The sequence below is a fragment of the Peromyscus eremicus genome, chromosome 2 (assembly GCF_949786415.1).
Source record: "Peromyscus eremicus chromosome 2, PerEre_H2_v1, whole genome shotgun sequence".
NCBI lineage: Eukaryota > Metazoa > Chordata > Mammalia > Rodentia > Cricetidae > Peromyscus > Peromyscus eremicus.
Genome location: NC_081417.1, coordinates 149,286,100 through 149,310,732, shown reverse-complemented (window position 1 = coordinate 149,310,732; position 24,633 = coordinate 149,286,100). Strand labels below are relative to the sequence as shown.

The 24,633-nt window shown below is 43.1% G+C and overlaps 1 protein-coding gene and 1 long non-coding RNA gene across 11 annotated transcripts in view; one reads left to right on the top strand and one right to left on the bottom strand.

Annotated features, from left to right (window-relative positions):
• Positions 1-15,258, bottom strand: part of Hp1bp3 (heterochromatin protein 1 binding protein 3) — a 31,198-nt gene extending 15,940 nt beyond the window's left edge. The window contains exons 1-7 of one of the 10 annotated variants that reach the window (XM_059255255.1): positions 15,015-15,258; positions 8,974-9,166; positions 8,503-8,602; positions 7,067-7,220; positions 4,587-4,746; positions 2,306-2,449; positions 1,039-1,119 (exon numbers count right to left, since the gene is read on the bottom strand). In XM_059255255.1, coding sequence (XP_059111238.1) covers positions 1,039-1,119; positions 2,306-2,449; positions 4,587-4,746; positions 7,067-7,220; positions 8,503-8,602; positions 8,974-9,069 — 735 coding nt within the window. In that variant the 5' untranslated portion in view covers positions 9,070-9,166; positions 15,015-15,258. Of the gene's footprint in view, positions 1-1,038; positions 1,120-2,305; positions 2,450-4,586; positions 4,747-7,066; positions 7,221-8,502; positions 8,603-8,973; positions 9,167-13,002; positions 13,820-14,099; positions 14,229-14,633; positions 14,757-15,014 lie in introns of those variants that run through there. The other 9 variants (XM_059255252.1, XM_059255256.1, XM_059255253.1 and 6 more) reach the window with 9 other exon arrangements.
• LOC131904216 (uncharacterized) lies at positions 14,851-24,204 on the top strand. Its single transcript, XR_009377703.1, has 2 exons — positions 14,851-15,473; positions 23,857-24,204. It is a non-coding gene; the product is annotated as an uncharacterized LOC131904216 (long non-coding RNA).
• Positions 24,205-24,633: the final 429 nt, after the last annotated feature.

Here is a 24,633-nt window from a genome sequence, read left to right as displayed (position 1 = left end):
GAATCAAGTGCAGCACCAGGAAGCATACCACCAAGGCTCATTTTCAAGTGCTATAAAATCTATTTTAAAAAACGGTATGAAAGCCAGGTGGTGGTGGTACACACCTTTAATCCTAGCACTGGGGGGAGGGGGAGGCAGAGGCAGGCAGATCTCTGTGAGTTCGAGGCCAGCCTGGTCTACAGGCTCCAAAGGCTTCACAGAGCAACCCTGTCTTGAAAAAAACAAAAACAGTATGAAGCTATAGCTTGTGCTGCATGCCTTAGTCCAGCATTCTCAGGGCAGCCTGGACTACAAAGCAAGTTCCAGGACAGCCAGAGCTCTTATACAGAGAAACTGTCTTGAAAAATAAAAACAAAAACAACAACAACAACAACAACAACAAAAACCTTTCAGAGTTGTAAAAATGATACAGACTATCAGGATTCTAATCAATGATACAAATACTATTTCACTTAAAAGTTTTTAGCCATGCCGGGTGGTGGTGGTGCACGCCTTTAATCTCAGCACTTGGGAGGAACAGGCAGGCAGATCTCTGTGAGTTCGAGGCCAGCCTGATCTACAGAGCAAGTTCTAGAACTGCCAGGGCTGTTACACAGAGAAACCTTGTCTCAAAAACACAAAACAAAATTTTTTTTTAGCCATTATTCGTTTATCAACGGGAACTGTTTTGGGTGTTAGTACTTACAGAGATGAGAAAACAAAAGGAATCTGAGTATAGTTTAGGTCCTGGCGGGGCAGAAATGTACTTATATATCTCTTCTAGCTTAAAATATATTTCACAAAAAGTAGTGTAATTCATACAGCTGCCCATAATTCAATATAAGGCATTGAAGACCATAGGCTTACCAAGGCTGGAGTACTAAGCTTTGCAATCTGGCTGTTCTTCACACTTACCTGGGGAAATAACTTACAATGTCTCTAGCCCTCAGTGGAAAGGCTGCACTTCAAACAGTGCTACTCACACAGGCACGCAATTAATGCTGCTGTCTTCAGTAGCAGTAATAGTACTTCAGCATTCAAAAAGTGCTGCAAACTTACCTTTCTGTTTCTGGATTTCTGAGGTGTTTTCCTTGATTTCTGGACCACAACAAAACTGCCAGATGCACCTTTTCCTTTTACCTAAAGTACATGAGATTTAAGTTACTCCAGGATTGAGTTAGTAACTTCACACTAGGTTACAAGCAGGAGGTAAAATGCTGCTTAACTCTGGAGAGGAAAGAACAATGGAGTTGAAGAGATAGGACAACACACCAGCCAGTCAACCCTGGACAACCCTGTAACTCAGGCTTATCTGATGATCAAACATTTCACAAAAATAAAATCTATTTATTAATCATATAAACAGGTAATCACCACACAAGAGGAATCACTTTAACCACAAAGAATACACTCAACATATATGTACTAAATTAACAACTCACTGAGGGGTCCTAGGCAGAGTTTAACTGTCTATCACAGAACTAACCCCATCACAATCTGTAGAAAGGTATCAAAGAACCCCAGGAGCTTTTGGAATGTGATAAACTAGGTCCTAAGACTAGCTCTTTTTGCTACCATGGGATCTTTTGATCTTAGTGGTTATTCTTATCACTGTGGACTTCTGAAGAGTACCTGATGAGCTAAACTCCATTTTCATCTTAAGGCTGTCATGGTTTTATCCCAGGACAGGGTAATGAGGAGACCTTATGTGTGCTCAGGCAAGTGTTCTAGCTGGAGCTGCAATGCCCACCCTAAGCTGTTCCAAATCTAAGCAATCCTTTGAAGAAATAAGCAAAGCAATGCAGATTATGCCTGAAATCAGGGTCATTCTAGTCAGGCTTTAGCTGATGCTCTTTAGCCCTCAGGCATTAATAGTTTAGATAATAATCAATTAAGATGAATCTACTGAAAAGCCGACTTATTAAGTAACCAGTTGAGTCACGTATATTAAATTTTAGAGGTAACAGACCTAAGACAAAAGCAAGTCTCCTTCTGTTACGGCAATAGTAGTATTCCTTAACTTTATTATCATTTTTAGAGCTATGTAATTTCAAGCATAATCCAGCCTCCAAAGACCCAACCAACAGCACAACAGGCAGAGAAAAATCGCACCATTGTATTGCTCTATTAAGAGTGACCTACAAAGGCAACTGCCATCAGTCTTCTGAGGCCTGTCCTCACATAAGAAGACTAGGTCCAGTGGAATTATTTCAGTCATGTACTTACTTTTAACAGAGAAAAATATACCTAACTTATTGATACATGACAAATGACGTATATACAGCTGATACAAGACGTCATCTCATTTTCTACAATGGTGTAGTACCTGTTTGATGACTCCTCTGTTTAGCTCTCTTTTCAGTGCTTGCTTAAGGAGATAGCCTCTTCTCTCCAGATCCAGAGAAGGGTACTTATGGATGATGTACTTTCGAATAGCAACCACTGAAGCACCACTCTTCTGGAAGCATGCCTACAAGATTTTCAAACCATACATATTAAACTAGTTATTTTTTATTAGAGACTGAATCATTTTCAAAATAAGTTCTTTAAGAAATGAACTAAATGGCAAAGTGGTAGGGAAGAATGAACAGTGCTTCAGCTAGCTCAACTGAAGCACGTAAAGGCCATGGAGAAACAAACAACACTAACAAGTACTTCTGCAACAATTTTAATTTTTCAAAACCACAGGAACTGCTGGTTATGGTGGCTCACACCTGTAATCTCACCTCTACCAGGCAGGGGTAGGTGCATTGCTGCAAGTTCAAGGCCAGTCTAGGCTACAGAGTGAGACCATCTTTAAAAACCAAAACAAAAAGCTGGGTGGTGGTGGTGCCCACCTTTAATCCCAGGACTCCGAAGGCAAAGGCAGATGGATCTCTGAACTCAAGGTCAGCCTGTTCTACAGAGCGAGTGCCAGGACAGCCAGGGCTACACAGAGAAATCCTGTCTCAGAAAAACAACAATAAAAAACCCACAAAACAAAAATAGTCAACCCCCAAACCATCTAAATTCTGAGTGGGGCTATTCCCTGGGCAGGGACTTCCTGGGCTGTATAACTAGAAAGGCACCTGAGCCAATACATGCACCTATTGCTCTTCGGCCTGCAGATGTAAAGCCACCACCTGCTGCTGCTGCTGCTTCTTTTTTTTGGAGATAGGGTCTCTCTATGCAGTCTTGGCTGCATGAGATTCTTCAAGAGAGGCTATGTAAAGGAGAGAGATTTGGGGGCTGGAATGCTAGCTCAATATGCTCTTGGACAGGACCTGGACTTGGTTTCCAGCACCAACACAGTAGCTTACAACTGCCTGTAACTCCAATTCCAAGGTGTCCAATGTCTTCTTCAGGCCTCCAAGGGCTCCTGAACACATACAAAGACAATAAACTCCACAGAAATAAAAAAATGAAATAAATCTTCTTCTTTTAAATACAAGGGGTGTGTGTGTGTGGGGGGGGGGGATTTAGGCTTAACTTGCATAAGGCTTGATGTATGATCCCCAGCAGGGGGATATTGAGAAGAGTTACATAATAAAGGCAGTGTAAGGTTAGACTTTCATTTGGTGTTTGTCATGGCAGCAAAAACCTATAATCTTGCAGAAGAACCCCAAGTTCAAAGTCATCCTTGTCTATACAACAAGGAGTTCAAGGTCAATCAGCTTGTGCTACATCAGGAAATCCACCCTGACCCCCTAACAATATCTGAGAGTCACATATGCTAATGAAAGCCAATGAATACACTGAAGTCATAGGCTCTGTAAGAAGGCTCCTTTTTGCAACATTTGAAAGGGTTAGTGGAGAAACAAAGCAGTAGGATTAGAAGTTTCTTATTTTAGGTATGAAAAGTGATATATATGCCGGGCAGTGGTGGCACACACCTTTAGTCCCAGCACTCAGGAGGCAGAGGCAGGTGGATCTCTCTGAGTTTGAAGTCAGTCTGATCTACAGAGCAAGTTCCAGGATAGCCAGAGCTGATACACAGAGAAATCCTGTCTCGATAAACCAAAAAGAAAAGAAAATTGCTATATATCAGATGCTCAGCTGTACAAACAAAACTAGGAAATAATTTTTAATAAAAATTCTGCATGTTTTCTAATGATGCACATGTCTGTGAAGTGTGTATAGGTGCCCACAAAGGGCATCTGGACCCTGGGAACTGGAATTACAGCTAGTCATGAGCCAGTCAGTGTGGGTGCTGGGAATAGAACCCAGGTCCTCTGTAAGAACAGCAAGTGCTCTTAACCACTGAATCTCTCCAGCCCCTTAACATGAGTTTTAAAAAACAAATGTGCTTCCAGGAAATGGTGGGACACGCCTTTAACAACCTCACCCCACTCCAAAATTGAGACAGGCAGATCTCTAAGTTTAAGACTAGCCTGGTCTACTGGGCAAGTTCCAGAACAGGCAAGGCCACGCAGAGAAGCCCTGTCTTGGAAGAAAAAAAAAGTGCTCATCAAATATAATTACAGTAGAAAAACATTTGCCTCCTATGATGAATATCCTTTAGGAAGCAAAGCAGGATTGCTGATGTCCACACAAAATAAGCGGTTTTCAAATAAGGAAAGATGAAGAGGGTAAGATGGCTGAGGTGATTGCTGGAAATAACAACTTGCCTTAATGGCCTCAGTTAAGATTGCATCCATCTTGGGCCGTGGGGAGGAAGCCATCGGTGTTTGTCTCTGGGCCCTGGCTAGCTGGCTGGCGGAAAGAGTAGCCCAGGAAGGTATCGTTTTTTTCACTTTCTTCTCTTTTTCTTTAGACTGCTCTTTCTCACTTAAAAACAAAGAGTTTTCATTATGCAAGATGAACTCTTCAGAGACAGTCAACATTCTGTATTCACAGATCTCACATAGTTGCATTCTGCATCCAAAGACAACAGCATCTGTACTGAACACACAACTTTCTTTCCTACTCACTACTAGTCACTAAGTCACACAGCACAACAACTACATACAAAGCACCCACAGTGTATTAGGTATTAGACTATACAGGAGGATGTATCTAAGTTACATGTAACACTAGACCAATTTACAGGAAGGACTTGAGCATCTACAGATCTTGGTACTGTAGGGGTCCTAGAACCAATGACCCTCTAACATCAAAGAACAATCAGAAAGAAAAAAAGAAAAGGCCACAAAGAGAGAGAGAGAGCCGGGGTAAGGGCTGTAATCCCAGCACCCAGGAATCACAGTGACCCTAGGTTCAAGACTAAACTAGCCTAGGCTAGATAGCAAGTTCAAGGATAGCCGCAGCTACAAAATGACATCTTGTCTTGGGGGGAAAGTTTTAATTTATTTACATTGAGATGATATATAAAACAAGCAAAAATCTACAAACTATAACATTAAAAACTTCCTGGTACTATAAATGAACCAAGAGGTTCCTCTTAGGTATGAGCTAGTAGAAAGGTGTTTCTCTTAGGAACAGGCAAGAGCAATCACATTAACTGTCACTAAAAACGAAGTGAAAACTCTAGCTGGAGAGACAGTTCAGTGAGAAGAGCACTGGCTGCTCTTCCAGAGGACCTGGGTTTGATTCTAGTCCCCATAAAATGACTCACAGTCATCTGTAATTCCATTTCCAAGGGATCCAACACCGTCTTCTAGCTTCCATAACATCAGGCACGCACATGCACAAACAGGCAGGCAAAACACCCATACACATAAAAAAATATATAATGGTAAAAATAAAATAATAAAAATTAGTAATCACTACAACAGATGCAATGGGATATAGAAAAAGATCTTAAGGTTCTAATTATATAATTTTAGCATGTGATGTCTCAGTCCCCTAAACAGTAAAACAACATCAACTACCTTCAAGAATAAAAAGTAAAATAATAATAATAATAAAAAAATTGAAGCCCGGAGGTGGTGGTGCACGCCTTTAATCCCAGAACTCGGGGGGCAGAGCCAGGCGGATCTCTGTGAGTTCGAGGCCAGCCTGGGCTACAGAGTGAGTTCCAGGAAAGGCGCAAAGCTACAGAGAAATCTTGTCTTGAAAAAACAAAAACAAAAAACAAACAAACAAAAAAGAATAGGGATAAAATCACTTCTTAGCTAGGGGTGGCACATGCCTTTACTCCCAGTACTTGGGAGGCAGAGGAAGGCTGTCTCTGTGAGGTCGAGGCCAGTCTGTTTTACATAGTGAGTTTCAGCATAGCCAGGAGTGTTACACAAAGAAAGCCTGTCTCGAAAAACAAAAGAAAAACCAAAGGAAAAACAAAAATAAAAACAAACAAACAAACAAACAAAAAGGGAATAAGAGATTTCCTGAGTAGCACATGGGAGAAGTGTAATTATTACTATTCTAGTTAAACAGGAATTCTTGTTTGTGCACACGTGATGTGGATGCTCACAGAAGTAAATAAAGGTCAGTGCTGGCTGTCTTCCTCAATTGCTCGCAAACCTTTCTCTTTTAGAAGGAAGCCAGACATATGGTGGCAAATACCTGTAACTCAGCACTTGAGATGCAGAGGCATGAGGTTCATCATTGCAAGTCTGAAGCCAGCAGAGTTTACATAGTGAGTTCTAAGTTAGCCAGGGCTACAGAGTAAGACTTGCTCACAATGTGTCTGTCCCTCCTCGCCCAAAATAAACAAAACAACTTAAACAACTGCCACCACTGTACACAGATATAAATCAACTGCAAATCTTACTTCCAGAGCTCAGTCACCAGATACAGGGCCTATGCTGCTCTTGATGTGACGTGACTGAGTACTCTAACAAGCACATACAAACAATCACTGCTGGCACAGAGGCAGGAACAAATGGTGAAGTGTCTTTCAAGTCAGGTTTTTGTAGTTACTTATCACTTCTTAGAGTCTACCGAAGCTTAAAAAGTATCCAATGTTCCTTTAATGCACAAAGACATACTCCAAAGCAAACAGGAAATGCTTACTCAGACTACCATGCTAACTAACCACTATAAACTCTAAAAGGCATAAAAGTGCACAGTAAAACCTGTTAAACAGTTAATTTTAAAAAGCAAATAGTACATGCCCAGCACCAACGGCCTGTTCTGTACACCCACAAACTGACTGCAGTCTCCACACAGTCTTCAAGCATAAAGAGCGAGAAAGCAGGGCCCTTACTCCTTTTTGGTTTCCTCAGGAGACTTGTTCTCTTCCTTCTCTTCAGTCTCAGGCTCCCCCTTGGGCTGCTCCGCCTCACTAGATGTAGCAGGTGGCGTTTCATTCTCTTGTTCTTCCACAGTAGAGATCGACTCCTCTGAACTTCCATCTGGTTCTAAAACACAAACCCCCACCCACCCAGTAGTCAATAAAAGTCAAAGACATGTTACTTAACAGACCCGCCAACTGTTCAAACTCACAGACATATTCCAAAGTCAATCACAGCTGTGGAGCAGGAGTGTCACTGTTACACGACCCTCGCCTGGCACCCTCTTCATCCTGTTAAGTCATCTGAGCTGCCTGTTCAAGTGTTCACCCAGACCATTATGTGAGAAATACCCACCACTGCATGAACTAGGCAGAGGTGAGGATAGGAGAGTTTCAAGGTCACACTCGTCTACACAGCAAGTTCCCGGGATTGCTGTGTCAAGCTCAAACTCTATCTCAAGACAGAAAAAGTATTTTAAAAGAAGTAGAACCTAAAATTTGGACATAATTTCTGAAAATTCATGATGGAACCTGGATCAGCTACTTCTTATGAGTGAGCCAAAAATGTAAGGGTTTGGTTTTTGGGGCAGTGTCATGCTATATAGCCCTGACTGGTCTCAAATTCAAAACCACCTTTCAGTCTTCACAGTATCACACATCATTCTACCACACAGCCAGAGATGCAGTGGTAATCAACTCACCTCCTACATCGTTTTTTAAATTCTGACTCTCACATTCCTTATTACCTTAGGCATGGATGCCCAAACGGGGTACAGCACTTAAAAATCCAGGTTCAAAAAAAAAAAAAACCCAGACAGGGAAAGAATGGTATGCTCATTTTGGCAAACCCAAGATATAGAAGAAAAAAAGGAAAAGGGATAAAGAAAGAAAGCAAAAAGATCACATGACAAAGACTAACATGGAGCCAGAAGAGGAGGCTAGAAACAGCATGAAGGAACACCATTTCTCCAGGCTGATGGGTCTAGTTTTCTGCCCTCCACTCTTTGTACTACTACCAGACCAGCTCATCTCCTCTCCACTAACACAGATCACACCCACGTGTTTCCCTATGGCCTCCTGATGATTCCACTGCCCATCCTGAAAGCCCAGGCCTTCCTGAATTCCAGAGCCATCTCTCCAAGGGCATTATTATGTCTAAAATGTCACACCATTTGCTCCTCATTTTTGTTTTTAATTCCAAGAACATTATATTTTACTTTCTAAAGGCCTTCAAATAGAAAATGCACTCTTTACCCACTCGGTCCATCAGGACATACCAACATCTACTATTTCTCTCTTCAAATACTCTTTAATACTGCATTATGAACACGAGAATAATTAAGTTCAAAAAGATTTATGGAATACTTCAAATTGGAGTGTTCTGTCTTTTTAAATTTACTTTACTTTACCTGGCTTTTCTTCCTCCCCTTCAGCAAGCTTGCTTTTGGGTGGAGTTTCCCGGGTAGAATTCACAGCTCGTCGTATTGGCATGGTGCTATCCTCTGCCTTCTAAGAAAACAGATGCCCATAATCACACAGGATAGAGTTCTCTTCTGTCTCTCTCAAGGGACCTAACTGGGTGTCAAAGATGTAGGAGAATTCTTCAAGTCAACTCTAGGATCTGATGCAAATTACTATTAACGAGTTAATTTTTTTTAAGTGAAAGATGATTTTAAAAATATTCAAAATATTTTATTTTAGACAGAACTTCAAATGGAAAGTTATAGGTAATCTGGAATCAATTTAGAAGGTTGAAAGTTTTATAAAAAATTTGAGGGAAAGGGGAAGAAGAACAGAACTTTGTATCTATGAAGAACCCAGCAGAGCCTGAAGTCAGGGATTGATCCAAGAGTGAGCTTCAAGAATGCATCAGCCCCTACCTCACCTAACTTGTCCGCGTGGATCAGCTGAGCTCCTACTATAAGTGGGAGTGCCTTAGGATGGACGAGTTCACCTTGAGACATATCAGTCGCCATTTAAAATAATTTCTAGGCCTGAACACTGGTGACACTCTGAAGCCTCTGCTGTTAATCACAAGGGTTTTTCCTAATGGCTTCAGTGTGGAGAGTCAACCTAAAGCACAGAAAAGACTTGGTGTGAAGATCAACAGAAACAAACTAAACTAAAACGTCTCAATTCAATATTCCAAAGGGAATAAATACAACTAAAACTTTACGTTAGATGACTTAGTTATTACTAAAAAAGACAACATTATTAACATATTAACAATGTAAAGCAATGACTAAGATGAATGCGTAAGCCACAGCAGCTTTGCAATTTCCACAGAACAAAGGCAGCAAGGACAAGGGTGGGCTAAGGAACCTGACTCCAACCCCTCTTGCCATCCAGCTGGAACTCAGGAAGGAGACTAAGCGCAGGTCTAGCCAAGGAGCAGTTCAGTAAAGATGATTTTTGTTGTTATCATTCTCATGGGGTCAAGAAAATTAACTGTAATCTTTACCTCTATTTCCATTAGAGAGTAAAAATTTTCCCCTCATTAAAGGAAAAACTGAAGGATAAAATTACCACTGGGAACCTAACACTGAAGAACCTCCAGAGCCAGGGAGGTGAGTTTAGATCACCACCTAGAAAACAGAGTATACATCCAGATCTTGTCCTAGTGTAACATAGGCAAATGCACACATAAGAAAAAAGAGCATAATCAAATAGCCACAGAGAAAGTCAGGCATGGTGGCACATGCCTGTAATCCTGGAACTCAGGAGGCTGAGGCAGGAGGGGATATATACTGAATTCTGAATTCTAGGCCATCGTGAGCTAAAGAATGAAATCTTTTCGTAACAAGTGAACAAACAAGCAAACAAACAAAATCACACACACACACAAAAAAAACTCATGCGCTCACCCAAATTTACCTGATCGTAACAATCCTGTGCCCTTAAAAAGGAAACAAACAAAAACAAAAAACCACTAATGGGGTGGGGGGATAGTTCAGTGAGTAAAGTGTTATGAAAGCATGAGGATCTGAATTCCATCTCCATCACCCATGTAAAAGCTGCATGTTTGGTACCCATCTGTAACCCCAGCACTGGGAGTACAGACAGGCAGATCCCCAAAGCTCAACAGCCAAGCAGTGAAACTGAAATGGTGAGGTCCTGGTTCAGTGTGAGAGACCCTGTCTCAAATTATAAGATGGAAAGCAACTGAGGAAGACTCTGTGACCTCTGACCTCCACACATATGTGCACACCATGCACACAACTCTAATCTAGGACCCTGATTTTTTTTTTTTTTTTTTTTTTTTTGGCTTTTCGAGACAGGGTTTCTCTGTGTAGCTTTGCGCCTTTCCTGGATCTTGCTCTGTAAACCAGGCTGGCCTTGAACTGACAGAGATCCGCCTGGCTCTGCCTCCTGAGTGCTGGGATTAAAGGCGTGCGCCACCACCACCTGGCTGGACCCTGATATTCTATAATAAAAATTCCTTAGTAGAGGAAAATGGTTATTTGAGTGTTTAAGAAACCGTGCTGGGGGTGGGAGGGGGGAGGACAAGGGAATCCGTGGCTGATATGTAAAATTAAATTAAATTATAAAATAAAAAAAATAAAAAAAATAAAAAAAAATAAAATAAAAATAAAAAAAAGAATCCGTGCTCATGAGCAACTAACAATGATGGGGAATAATTAATTTCTTCTTTAATCTCTAACTTTTTAGAAATCTAAGACCTTTTATCCTGTTATGTAATAGTCCCAGGCCACAACAAACTAGGGTAAAATTTAAAAAAATTAAACAGAGTGCTTTCAGTTAGAGAAAAATCTCCTGCAAACACAGGCGGCAACTCCATATTTCTCTATCAGTTGCAAAGAGAGCTGAAAGAATGCGAGCTTGGACAATGTACTCAACTATAGCCCCAGCACTACGGGAGGCTGAGATAGGATGATCAGGAGCACCCTGGGTCCTACCTCAATCTGCCCACTCCCCAACACACACATATCTGATTGACAACAGTGAATGAGAAATATTTACAAATATTTAAAATTCCTAACAGCCCAAAGCATGGATATGGCGGTGCATTCATTTAATCTCAGCATTAGAGGGTAAAGGAGCAGAGGCAGAGAGATCTTTGAGTTTGAGACCAGCATGGCCTACACAGTGAGTTCCAGGACAGCTAAGACAGCCAGGGCTACACGGGCTCAAACCCCATCCCCCAACCCCCCTTAAAAAAATAAATAAAAAAGGCCAAGATGGCTCAGGACATTACTTAGGTTGTTTGCATGGGGATTTCAATGCAAACAAGAAGTATTTATGTAAAAATGTGTTTTCCCTGAAAATTATAATAAGTATTTTCCCAAGCAAACATGATACAGAAGTAAAACACTATGATCACATGATCCTTTGTAAAGTGACAGTGCTGATGAATTCTTCCTAATGTACAACATCACTAGGTGGGTGAACATGCTATACAGGAAAACATACAGACACACGCAAAGCTCCCAAGTACAGTATCCATCCACATGGTTAAGAGAACCTACTACTGAAGCTTGTCTCTGACCTCAGCACAGGCATGGTGTTGAGCACATCCCTTCCCCCCCCCCACTCAACACCCCAAATAAATGCATGTAATAAAAAAAAAAGTCATAAAACACCTATAGTTAGGGGCTGGAGAGATGGCTCAGCGGTTAAGAACACCGACTGTTCTTCTAGAGGACCCAAGTTCAATTCCCAGCAACCACATGGCAGCTCACAACTGTCTGTAACTCCAGTTCCAGGGGATCTGACACCGTCACATCAATGCACATAAAATAAAGTTAAATAGCCGAGCGGTGGTGGTGCATGCCTTTAGTCCAGCCTGATCTACAGAGGGAGTTCCAGGATAGGCTCCAAAGCTACACAGAGAAACCCTGTCTGAAAAAACCAAAAACAACCTATAGTTATTTGGGGGAAATATTTAAAAACATCTGCCTCAGCTCTTAACTTCTTTACTAAGGGCCACAGAATGCTAACCCATAGTATTTTTTGTTCTTCTGTAATAGGTTAGTAAGTTGTTAAATTCACTTTTTGTTTTTGAGACAGGGTTTCTCTGTATAGCCCTGGCTGTTCTGGAACTCACTCTGTAGACCAGGCTGGCCTCAAGCTCACAAATATCCACCTGCCTCTGCCTCCTAAGTACTGGGATTAAAGGTATGTGCCACTATGCCCTGCTTAAATTCACTTTTCATTAACAGCTAACAGAGCCACATGGATGGTTAGCCAGGACTGCTTTAATTAACATTATCAGTGTATCTTGTAATTGAACTTTTTTTACAGTACTCTGATGAGACCTTTCAGATGGCTTAATTAGCTTCCTGATAGGGATTTTCGTGAGGGTGGGGGGTCCTGTAGCCCAGGTTGGCTTCAAGCTTGCTATGTAGCAGAGGATGCCTGAGTTCCTAATCCACCTTCCAATGCTGGTAGTACTCTGGAAATGAGGCAGGTATTTTTTTTTACTGAGTCATGGGTACAAACGGAGTGCCTAAAACACAGCAGGCTCAGAACGGGAGTTTAAAAAGTCTTGGCCAAAGAATGAAAATTATGTTTTTTAATGTGGGTCCATATGGTGTGGAAACCAAAATGTATTTTCACCTGTGGCTTATAAAGTTCTCCTGTGGCCACGTTTTTAGGTTCTTTTTAGCTAAATGTTAGAATAGTAACAGAGGTTTACTTTTGACAAGGTAAATGCCTAAGTTGTTTTATTACAGGCAATAAAGGACTTGCAGAAATAGAAAGCCCAATTCCATGGTTGTAGTTTATTCCATTAGAAAGAGCAATATGTCTGGGGCTACAGCATGTGTCTCAAACTACTGCTATCCTTTAGAATTTGTGTTTTTAGAAAAGGGACCAGCATTTCATAAGTCACTATACACTCCATGTAATACACACACTTTCTAATGTCACTAACAGAGAGCACTAAATACCTCCAACAGCTCAGTCTGAGTTTTCTCACTACACTCAGATAAACCATCGTAATGGCTGGCAACTTTCCCATCTCATAAATCAGCATGTAGTGATGTCTATCTTGACTGGGCACAGACGCTGATAATACAGGACACCACACGTTGGAGTCCAGGCTTGCATCAACATAGGCTTCAGTAACTTCCTAGTCAACTTCCAGTCGTCCATCTTCCAAGTTAATTTGAAAACAAGGGCCAAAACCCCGTCTTCCAGCTGTGACACATGAACTCTGAAGTAACAACAGTTCACACCAATCCCGCCAAGGACTCGAAAAGAGGAGGCTGAAACAGGAGGATCACACGGCAACAGGGGCTACATATAGGGAGACCACCTCTAAAACAAAACTTGAAATAAGCTTTGAACAAATTACGGTGAAACTGAAAGAGGTACGAGCGTTTTTAAAAGCTTGTAACCGTTTTATGCCTATGCTAAGAAAAAAAAAATCGTAACGCATCTCTAATCACTTCTAGGCCTTTGGGCTAAGATCAAGTGAAAATGACTATGTCACTCTAAGATGCTTGCGCATAATGTCGCAGGTATAATAAAAGACTCGCTCTCCAAAGCAATGGACAGTCGGAGAAGTGCAGTAAGAAACCGCAGGAGAAATGACAAGCGATTCAGGCTGCGCGGGAGGGTGTAGCTTCAGGGGCGTTAAGGCTGGCTGAGTCTGGATCAACTCGGGCCCGGGCAAAAAACGGCTGACACTGACAATTCTAGCTGCGTCGGCCTAGGGAGCGCCGCTGGGGCTGAAGGAATTGTAGGCACGCGGAAACACGGAAGCGCAAGGCTGTCATGGCAGCGGCGGCGGCGGCGGCAGCAGCAAAGCGACAGCGCCCACAGGGGATGAGCATCGCCGGGAGGAGCAGCGAAGACAAAGGCGCGAGCGGTCGCGTGACACGGCGGCGGCGGCGGTGGCGGAAGCGCAGAGCGGGGGAGCGGGGGCCGAGACCTGCGCGGGGCTGCCGAGGGCGGCAGCGGTGGCTCGGGGCAGTGACCGCTCCGCGCTCCGATCTGCGGGGCCTCGGCAGCACCCCGCGGGGCCTCAGCTCCGCACACTCACCACTGGCAGCTCCGTAATGGCGGCCGCGGCCGCGGCGGGGGCGGAGAACCCGGAGGGGCGGGCCCGCCGCAGCCAGTCACTACCGCCGGCATCTTTCGAACCGGCTTGAAGACCGTTGAGAGTAGGCGGAGGGGAGGGCGCGCCGGAAGTCGGGCCACGGGCCTCAGAGCATGCGCGAGTTCGCAGCCAATAAGGCGCCGCGGGGCACGCCGGCGCACGCGCGCTGGGACGCGGTGGGGGGGGCACGACCAGGGAAGAGCTGCCCCTCCTCCCCAAATCCAAACAAAACAAGGGCGGGAGCGCGCGCCGCAGGGCCCCGAAGGCCTGCGCGGCAGGGGCAGGGGCCAGGTGGCAGGCGCGACGCGAGAGGGCGCAGCGGCCGCGGCGGGCGGACAAAAGGCGCCGGCTCCCCGGCCCCGCGCCCCGCCCCCTGCGCCTGGGCAGCAGCGGCGTCAGCGCCCAGGCCGGAGGCCTCCGCCACTCGCGCCGGGGGCCCGCGTCCAGTTCTCGCGCGCCAGGTCCGTCCCGCGTTACCTCTGAGCTCCGGCGACCCGGCGCCCGCGTCCCACACGGCCTCTCAGCGTTGCCGCCGCCGACCGCCGACTCCGACACCGCTGTCCTCCAGGCCGGGCACCGAGCTCTGCCGCCCCGCCCCCCTGCCCGCGGCCTCGCGCGCGCGCCCCCGCGCCGGCCCCGCCCCCCGCGCGCTCCCTCGACGTGGGTCCCGGGCGGGCGCGCGGGGGCGCGAGAGGGCGCTCGGGGACGGCGGGCGGCGCGGGGGGGAGCGCGGCGCGGCCGGGAGCCTCCTGCCTGTGTCCTGCGCATTCGGTGCGTCCTCTGTCGCCGACCCAGGGCCCTTCGTGTTTGGGACTCCAGCCTCCCTTAAACCCTGGAAGACGGCGCTAGACTAAATACCATCCACGATCCTGAGGACTGGCAGTGTAGTGACCAAGGACTGGAAGATGGTTTTCTCCATCGTGAGCCGGTCTGCCCGAGCTTCCTGATCGGCCTTTCCCTCCGAAAAGAAACCACGGAACTAGGAGGAGGGAGATGCCTTTGAATTGGCACTTTACGTTGGGATCCGCTTATTCGGGCAATTTACACACCACCGCTGTTGAAAACTAATTTTTGGGGCTGGAGAAGTAGTTCAGTGGTTAGGAGTGCTTGTCTAGTATGAAGAAAGCCTTGAGGTTCCATTCGCCAGCACCTCACAAAGACTAGTGTGATGGCACAGGCTTGTAATGCTAGCATTCAGTAGGTAGAGACAAGAGGATCAAAATGTCAAGGTCATTTTAGGTACGCAACCAATTTTGAGGCTCGCTTGGAATGCATGAGAGCTCGTTGAAATACGGAAAGGGAAGTAAAGGAAAGATGGTAGGTGTAATTCTTCAAAGCCAGTTTGGAAAGATCCAATGTGTGTAAAGTAGTGCGAGTCTTGTGGATATGGAGCTAGCAGCTGATGCTTGCATTGCACCGAAGCTCACCTGGGCGGAACACTCAACCGCAGGTCAATCTTTCTAAGGGCTTATTTAGGAAACCAAACACTTCCAGTCCTCTGACCCTGCCATAGCGGCCAACACTCCATAAGTTCTAAGTCGATTAAATCTCCACCATTAAAAATTCCTCCCTGGTGAGTGTCAGCACTGGTGACATTACCAATTCCCTGCAACACTGGTGTCAACTCCTTCAAAAGGGGTTTATGGGAAGATCGAAGTTGGATTTATGAGGAGTTGGAGGAGGGTGGAAAACATGATCAAATATACTGTATGAAAAAAATTTAAATAAAAATGTTAAAGGGGGGATTTTGGTCATTTTGAGGGCTTGTTTTCTTAATTCTATTCCTTTTAAAACCCTCTTTAAAATGTTTTTACTTATGTATATGTGTGTATGCCTGTTTGTATGTGTACCAGTTGTGTGCAGGATTGTCTGCACCCCTGGGAATTGAGTTACAGTCAGTTGTAACTGCTGAGAACCAAACGAAAGTTCTCTACAAGAACAAGGGACCTAAGCCATTGAGACACCTTCTGTCCCCTATCTCACTTGTGGTGGTTGGAAAGAAAATGGCTCCCCAAAAGAGTGGCACTATTAGGAGGTGTGGCCTGGCTGGAAGAAGTGTGTCACTGTGGGGGCAGGCTTTTAGGTCTCTTTTGCTCAAGCTTCCCTCAGTGTGTTAGTTGACTTCCTATTGCCTGTAAGATAATGAATCTCAGCTTCTGCAGCATCATGTCTGTCTGCATGCCATCATGTTGATAATGGACTGAACCTCTGAAACTGAAAGTGAGCCCCCAACTAAATGTTTTCCTTGTAAGAGTTGCCGTGGTCATGGTGTCTCTTCACAGCAATAGGAAACCTAACTAAGACACTACTTTTATGTATTGATATACTTGAAAACTTCCTGCATTGGTGTGTGTGTGTGTGTGTGTGTGTGTGTGTGTGTGTGTGTGTGTGTGTGTTTGAGACAGGATCTCTCTATGTAGTCTTATCTGGCCTGGAACTTCCTATAAAGACAGGCTGGCCTCAATGTCATCTGCTGCTTCCTTCATTTTTAAGTCCTTCCTCATGCAAGATGATTCCAATAAGAATTGGGCAGCATCTCCACAGATTTATATTTAAAATTTAAAATATATAATTCCATTTACAAGAAAGAATAGAACAAAAATGTAAACATACAACCATGTACTTGCTAGAAACTGAAGTTGTAAGTATCAAAATAGTACTTGCAACCTGATGTGCTGGCACACCCCTTTGATACTAGCGTGCGGACGACAAAGGCAGGCAGAGCTCTCTGAGTTCAAGGCTAGCCTGTCTACATAGTGAGTTTCAGGACAGCTAGGGCTATGTAGAGAGACCCTGTCTACAGTGAGGAGGGGCAAACACACACACACACACACACACACACACACACACACAAACACACAAGAAAAAAGCTCTAGGAATGTCATTGTATCCTATCTAACTTTCAACGATAGCTAAGGCGTATGTAACTTAGCATGCAGCAAGCTTTGCCGAATCCACAGTCTGTTATTAAGGCAATAATTTCTTTTCTCTCCCTCACTAGTGAGATCTAGAGATGTATGGCATATAAGTCTGTTGGACTAAAACCTCATGTTTGTATAGAAAAGAACAGGTAGCTTTGGAGCATCGGGCATAAAGATGGAGAAAGTGGAAACAAACCAATAAGTAAATAACTATATACAATATATACAGACAATAAATACATTAACAATGTCTAGGCCATTAACGATTGACAAATTCAGAGAAAATACTCCATATCTATCCTATATTGATGAGACAAAAGGTTGTACCTAATTCACTATTCTAATTTGCATTACCCAAACTATCTTTTAATGTCTCTCAACCTTACAAACTTTAGTGAATGTCTTTTTTTTTTTCTTTCTTTTTTTTTCTTGGTTTGTTGAGACAGGGTTTCTCTGTGTAGTTTTGGAGCCTGTCCTGGAACTTGCTCTGTAGACCAGGCTGGCCTTGAACTCACAGAGATCCACCTGCCTCTGCCTCCTGAGTGCTGGGATTAAAGGCATGTGCCACTACTGCCTGGCTTAGTGAATGTCTTTTCTGAATTGGGTAACAAGGAAAACTATAACTATAAAGTCTTCAACTCTATCAGAGACCCAAGAAGGAAATAATATTACCTGAGTAAGCAGGAAGTAAAAGCAAGTGATGTCCAAAAAATGTGAGAAGTGACAGTCAGCCAAGGTTCCTCTGTAACTTTGGACCACCAATCTTCATCCTACAGGCCTAGCATATCTGACAGACTTATCTGTGAAGCAGGATTATCTGAGGGGCTATCCTACCTTGTTTTGGCAAAGTTCAGCAGTCCTTTCTTTTGTGTCCTGCTTGTCCCATTTAGACAGCATACTGTCAGCAGTCGAGGCAAGAGCACTTTCTTGTCCAGTGGCTTACTTTTGCCCCAAAGAAAGTAAACTCCATGTGGAGTTTCTTCAGTGCCAATCATCTTCTCTGAAGTAAACTGGTGCTGCCAGGAGTAGACATGTCTCATTGTCATGAAGAACCTATGTTATTAAAACATCTTAAATGCCATATTCTGTAGATCTGTGTGTTTGCAGATGACCCATCTAAAATATATCTGACCTTGAAAACATACCTAAAATGACTACAAGTTTGATTGTAATAGGTGACTAATTACTAACCTGCATTCTTATTATCTTAAATAGTTGGTAATAACTTTATTAAGAGTTTTTTTTTTATTTTATCAAGAGATTTTCTATTTACTTTACATATCAACCACAGATTCCCCTGTCCTCCCTCCTCCCACCCCTCAGTAATAACTGTCAAGGACTAGCAATTTGCATTACATTGTTAAACAAGATGTATAAGTATAATACCTTGAACAAGATTAGAAATATATGAACAGTATGTTCTAAAAAAAATCTCAACTTTGTATCAATATTCAAAGACCCATATCAATGTAAAATATTTAAAACAAGTAGTTGCTTTTTAAAAGTAGATTCAATAATCTACCCTTTTATCCTATCCTATCATTTCTATATCCCCCTTTTCTCTTTTTAAAACAAGAACTCTGAGTCTAATCTGTGTTCAGCTTTTTTACTGACCATCACCAATAACGACTTGTAACCAACCACCCTAAACAATGACAAATATCAATAACACATTGAATGACCAAAAGCCACCCACACCACCTCTTGGGAATGTAGGCATTGTGTTCTTAAATTTACTTCCTGCTGTCTGGGGGTGAAGGCATCTTTAGGGGATCCTGAAAAAAAATTTGGGTTAATTGTCAAGTCCTAAGAGAGGTAGCTGTATCATTTGTTATCTACTATGACAGGAAACAACTAAACCGAATTTGACATGGGGACCTTCGGGAATCCACTCAAAAGAGATTCCCAATGGCAAAGGGTTATCTTGACTGTCCCTTGTTGATTTACATTAGTCCAATGCCTGCCTTTGCCATACCTTCTGCATACTCTAGAAGAGAGGGGCTTTCTATTAGGATTACTCTTAGAAAAAAACATTGTTTCTAGAAATGCCCTGTTTACAATCCCTTCTTAGGTGACCTTGTTTACCACAATTGAAACACTTGACATTTTGATTTTTCTTAAAACCTTTGGAAAACACCTTTCCTATCCAAGCATCATTATGGTCATGAGATTGAATACTGATTGTATCTCAGATCCATTCCTCCAAGGGTGTTGATCTTGCCTTTAATGGCCTAATTACCCCTTTGCATTGTGAATTAGCATTTTAAAAAGCCAGAGATTTAATTATTATTTGTCTAGCTTCTGAATTTGGTATCATTCTATTTACTGCTGGAGGCAATCTTTGCAAGAAATCGGTGAAAGTTTCTTTTGAGCACTGTATAACTTTAGTAAATGACTTGGTTTTCTTTTCTACTTCTTCAATTCTGTCCCCAGCATTCAAAGCTGCTGCTTTGCATACAGCCAGAGTATGGTCATCTGATAAAGATTTCCTTTCTACATTAGCATAATCTCCCTCTCCAAGAAGTTGGTTTTGGAAGATTTCCATACCTCTAGTCCTACTTCGTTGTTCAATGGTCTTAGTCTTGGGCTGGAGAGATGGCTCAGCGGTTAAGAGTACTGATTGCTCTTCCAAAGGTCCTGAGTTCAATACCCAGCAACCACATGGTGGCTCCCAACCACTTGTAATGAGATCTGGTACTCTCTTCTGGCCTGCAGCCATATATGCAGGCAGAACACTGTATACATAGTAAATAAATCTTTAAAAAAAAAAAAAAAAAAAAAAAAGGTCTTAGTCTCATCTTTCCACCAGGTCCTCTATTGTAATTGAGGACCAGCCTCCAAAACTGCTATAACCAAATCTCTCCAGTATTGAGAGATAATTCTATTACAAGTTTACCAGGAGTTTAACATCTGCTTCACAAAAGGTGAATGCATGCCATATGAAACTATCACTTCCTTGAATCTCCTCAAATCTAACATTTACACAGGAGTCCATTCAGCTCTTACACAGCCTTGGGGATATCTATCATTGGGCAGTTACTGTAAGGTTACTGGATAAATTAAGGTTGACTGTTTGAAAACCTTAGGCTGTTCCTTGTAATGCAATGCTGATACTGGTTCTCCTTTAAATTCCTCTGTCTGGGACTGAATAGATTTATGATCTGTTTTAATAAGTTTTTCTAAAATTTTATCTTTTTTAAAAAAAAGATTTATTTATTATGTATACAGTGTTCTGCCTGCATGTACGCCTGCATGTCAGAAGAGGGCACCAGATCTCATGGATGGTTGTGAGCCACCATGTGGTTGCTGGGATTGAACTACAGGACCTCTGGGAGAGCAGCCAGTGCTCTTAACCACTGAGCCATCTCTCCAGCCCCTATAACTTTTATCTTGGCACTCATATTAACCAACATTTTTTAATGATAAAACAAAAATGATCAGTTATTTATAATTGATATTATGTAAACCCCATCTAAAATAATTATCCTCTCATCTAATTGTTCCATTTTCAAACCGTGCATCATGTAATCACACAGAGACCTAACTCTCCATCATAAGAAGGGGGTCCAGAGAAAGCCCCACAACCGACTAGGAGAGAAGTCAAAGAGCCAGCCGTCTGCATGGGGAATGTGTGAAAGTGGCTAACTTCTGTGGCGTTTGGTGCCCAAATGCTTATAGAGTTTGTTGCAGAGAGGCCACAACAGAAAAATGCCAAAAGAAAGGAAAACCTAGCTGGTGGGGTAGTGACTCTAGCTGTTTGCAGCTCCGGCCTGTGCTGGTGGCTGCAAAGCCATAGGCAAGCAGCTTTTTTGTGAATCTGTGCCCCTAAAGTTGGGCACCAGATGTAGCACGAATCACCCCCGCCCCCCTGCCCTCCCCCCCCCCCCCCCAGCTAAGGACCGAACACAGGGCCTTGCACTTGCTAGGCAAGCGCTCTACCACTGAGCTAAATCCCCAGCCCTGGAGCACGAATTCCTAATAAAAACCTGGAGTCAGATGTCAGGGTAAAAGCTGAAAGATCAGAGCAGAACAGCCAGCCACTAGAGAGACTTCTTACCTCTAGGAATCCTCAGAATGAAAGGGGCCGAGCTTCTGTCTCCACCCCACATTATCACTTCCTGTTTCCTCTTCCCAAGTGTGGGGTAAAGGCATGTGCCTCCCAAGTACTGGGATCAAAGGCATGAGATCCCAAGTGCTGGGATTGAAGGTGTATGCCACCACTGCCTGGCCTCTAGTGGCTAGCTCCACACTCTGATCTCTAAGCAAGTGTTGTCAGAGCGCGCGCGCGCGCACACACACACACACACACACACAAAATAGCATCACAGAGCTGGGAGGTGGTATACAACACTAAGAAGGCAGAGGCAGGAAGGATCTCTGTGAGTTCAAGGCCAGCCTGGTCTACAAAGTGAGTTCCAGGACAGCCAGGGCTACACAGAGAAACCATGTCTCAAAAAAACAAAAAGTAAACAAAAGTAAAAGTTCCAACAATGCCATCCCTATTCTTTCACTCTTTCTTGGTAGCTATACAGGTCAATCTTCTTTGCTGGGTATAAAGCAGTGCAGCCTATGATGGGTAGTCAGAGACAGTGAGCAGGCTCAGTGACACCCAGTGTCCCCAGCTGTCCCCATATATTCAGAACTTGGAGACTGGGTATATGGCAATGTACAGTAGGTGGTAGGCCGGCCTTCCAGGTTTGTTTATCTTTTGATAGTTTCTCTATGTAGCCCTGACTGTCCTAGAACTATGTAGACCAGGCTAAGCTTGAACTCAGAGATCCTACTGCCTCTACCTCCTGAGTGCTGGGATTAAAGGCACATACCACCATGTCTGGCCAGCTTTCAGTTTTTAATCTTTATTTTTCACTTTTATTGATCAACTTTTCAGGTTTTTGTTTTTTCAAGAAAGGGTCTATGTAGCTAGCCCTGGCTGTCCTGGAACACACTGTGTAGCCCAGGCTGGCCTCGAACTCACAGAGCTCCACCGGCCTCTGCCTCCCGAGTGCTGGGATTAAAGGCGTGCACTGCCACCGCCACCACCACTTAGCTCTGCCAATTCATTTCTAACAGCTCATGCTTCCCACTACTATTTAGTCATCCAGGTAACAACTGACACCCCCCCCCCCAATATACTGTTACAACACCCCCAACTAATTCTTTTTTTGAGGCAGGGTCTATGTAGCCCTGGCTGTCTGAAACTCAGTATGTAGATAGACCAGGCTTGTCTCTGCCGGCCAAATGCTGGGATTAAAGGTCTGATCCATCACGCCTGACCCTCCCACCTCCGTTTGAGACAATGTTCCATTGCTTAGCCAAGGACCTTAACTCCTTATCTTCTGCCTCCACCTCCCAAGTGCTGGGATTACAGACACGTGCCATTTTGTCCCTCCCATGCCATGCTTGCCTCAGTAGGAAATCTCACTTTGATTCTAACCTAGACTCAAAGGATCTTCCTTCTGGAGTAGCTGGCACTACAGAGGTATGCAACTGGGTTATACAGGCAACTGTGGTGTGCATGTGTATACACTTGCTAATGCGCACACAGTACACATGCATGAGTGTGCTCTGGAACAATCTTTGTACACTGTAAATAAGTATTACTTTCATTGGTTAATAAAGAGCTGGCTGGATGATGGCTAGGCAGGCTTTTCAGGGCAGAGAGAACACTGGGGAGAAGGGCAGTCAGAGGAAATGCTATGAGATACAGAGTGAGCAGGATGGGAAGTACAGGGCAATACATAGGTTAATAGAAATGGGTTAAGTTATAAGAGCTAGTTAAAAAACAAGCCCAAGCTATTGGATAAGCATTTATAATTAATAATAAGTCTCTGTGTCAGTTTTTCTGAGTTGGCAGTCCAAAAAAGGTCCAACTACAAATGGTGCCCAAATGTCCAGCACCTCTATCTATATAAGACCTGAGAAAGCTTCACAGAAGTTCTAACCACACAAAAACAGGAGCCAAATGTGGCTTCTTAGTCTCATTTCTCTCATCCTGGCAGTGGTACAGAGAAGCATCTCCTGGCCAATGCCTGTGGGCTTGAGCTGCCAGTGTGAGTGCTGCCAGAGTGAGTCCCACCAAGACGCCATGAACTAGGCCTCATGGCAGGTTTAAGTTTTGCTCCTGCAGACACAAAAGATTATAGATATGCACTAAGACAGATTCAGACAGGAAAAAAACCAAACCAAAAAAAACCCCCTCTAAATGGATTACAGTGTGTTTAAAAATGGACGTAGGCTTGGGAGAGAATAGAGAAATGGTATACACAGTCATAAAAAATAGGTTAAAAATGATAATCTTTAAAGAAAGGGAAAAAGCTACACAAAGATAGCAAATACATGAGCAGTCTGGATTCTGTATGTTATTGTGTTGTCTTTAGATTATCTGGTTGCTAATGAAGGAATGTTAGCTGCTAAGAGACACTGGATTGTGAAGGCTGATGGATTAAACCAACTTATATATTTTAAAAATGTATTGACTTCAAAATGGAAGTCAAAAGATGTGTTGCTTTGGGGAAGAGGTTGTGCTTTTGTTTCCACAGAAAACAAAAGGCTATGGATTCATTCAAGGTTTGATTAAGTTTGATTAAGGAAGACCCCCTGCAAGTCCTAGCTACAGACATAAAGAAATAAACCTAGAAAAACTACAAGACATGAAACATATATTTTACCTACTCAAACATAAAGTAAAAAATCATCTGTGGCTAACTAGTGTACAACACAGTCTATACTTACATTAATTCAGATATGTATGTTACCTTTAAAAGTTTATGTATTTTCAGAACAAGGAGACCAGAGAACAATGAAAATGGATGGCCCAGTTGATCCAACATCTCAGAGTACCTCTGTTGCAGTTTTCTCAGAGTTCTGCATTCAGAACAGCTTCAAGGTTGCTGGCTGAGAAGATCCAGCCTCACAGACTACTCCAGCCAAGACTTAACCATTATTCTAATTCTTCTCAAGGTCCCCCAAAGATGCCAGTGCCAGAAGACAACAGGAATTTCTAGAGAAATAATGCCCACATTCCCAAAGATGGGTTATGGATATTTGTCATCATTTAAGCAGGGTTGGTTACAAGTTGTTATTGATCATAGTCAGGAAAATAGCTAAATAAAGAAGTTAAATTCAAAGATCTCTTTCTAAAGGAAAAAAAAGGGGGATATAATATAGAAATGATGAGTTAAAAGGGTAGATTATTGAATCTACTTTAATCCAAAAAGCAACTCCTAATCTCAAAATATTTTACATTAGTATGAGTTTTGGTTTATTGATAACAAATTCAAAGTTAGTTTTGTTATATTGTATGTATGTTTCTACTCTTGTTTGGGGTATTTTGCTCATGCAACTTACTTAAAAATGTAATGTACAGCTAAGAAATACAGGTTAGTAGTCATTTATAATCAAATTTGTAGTCATATTAGGTATGTTTTCAAGGTTAACATATATTTAGATAGATGGTCTTCAATACTTCAAATATATACAAAATATGGCATTTAAAAAATTTTAATAACATAAGGCTTTTCATAACAGTGAGACATGTCTGCTCCTGACAGCACCAA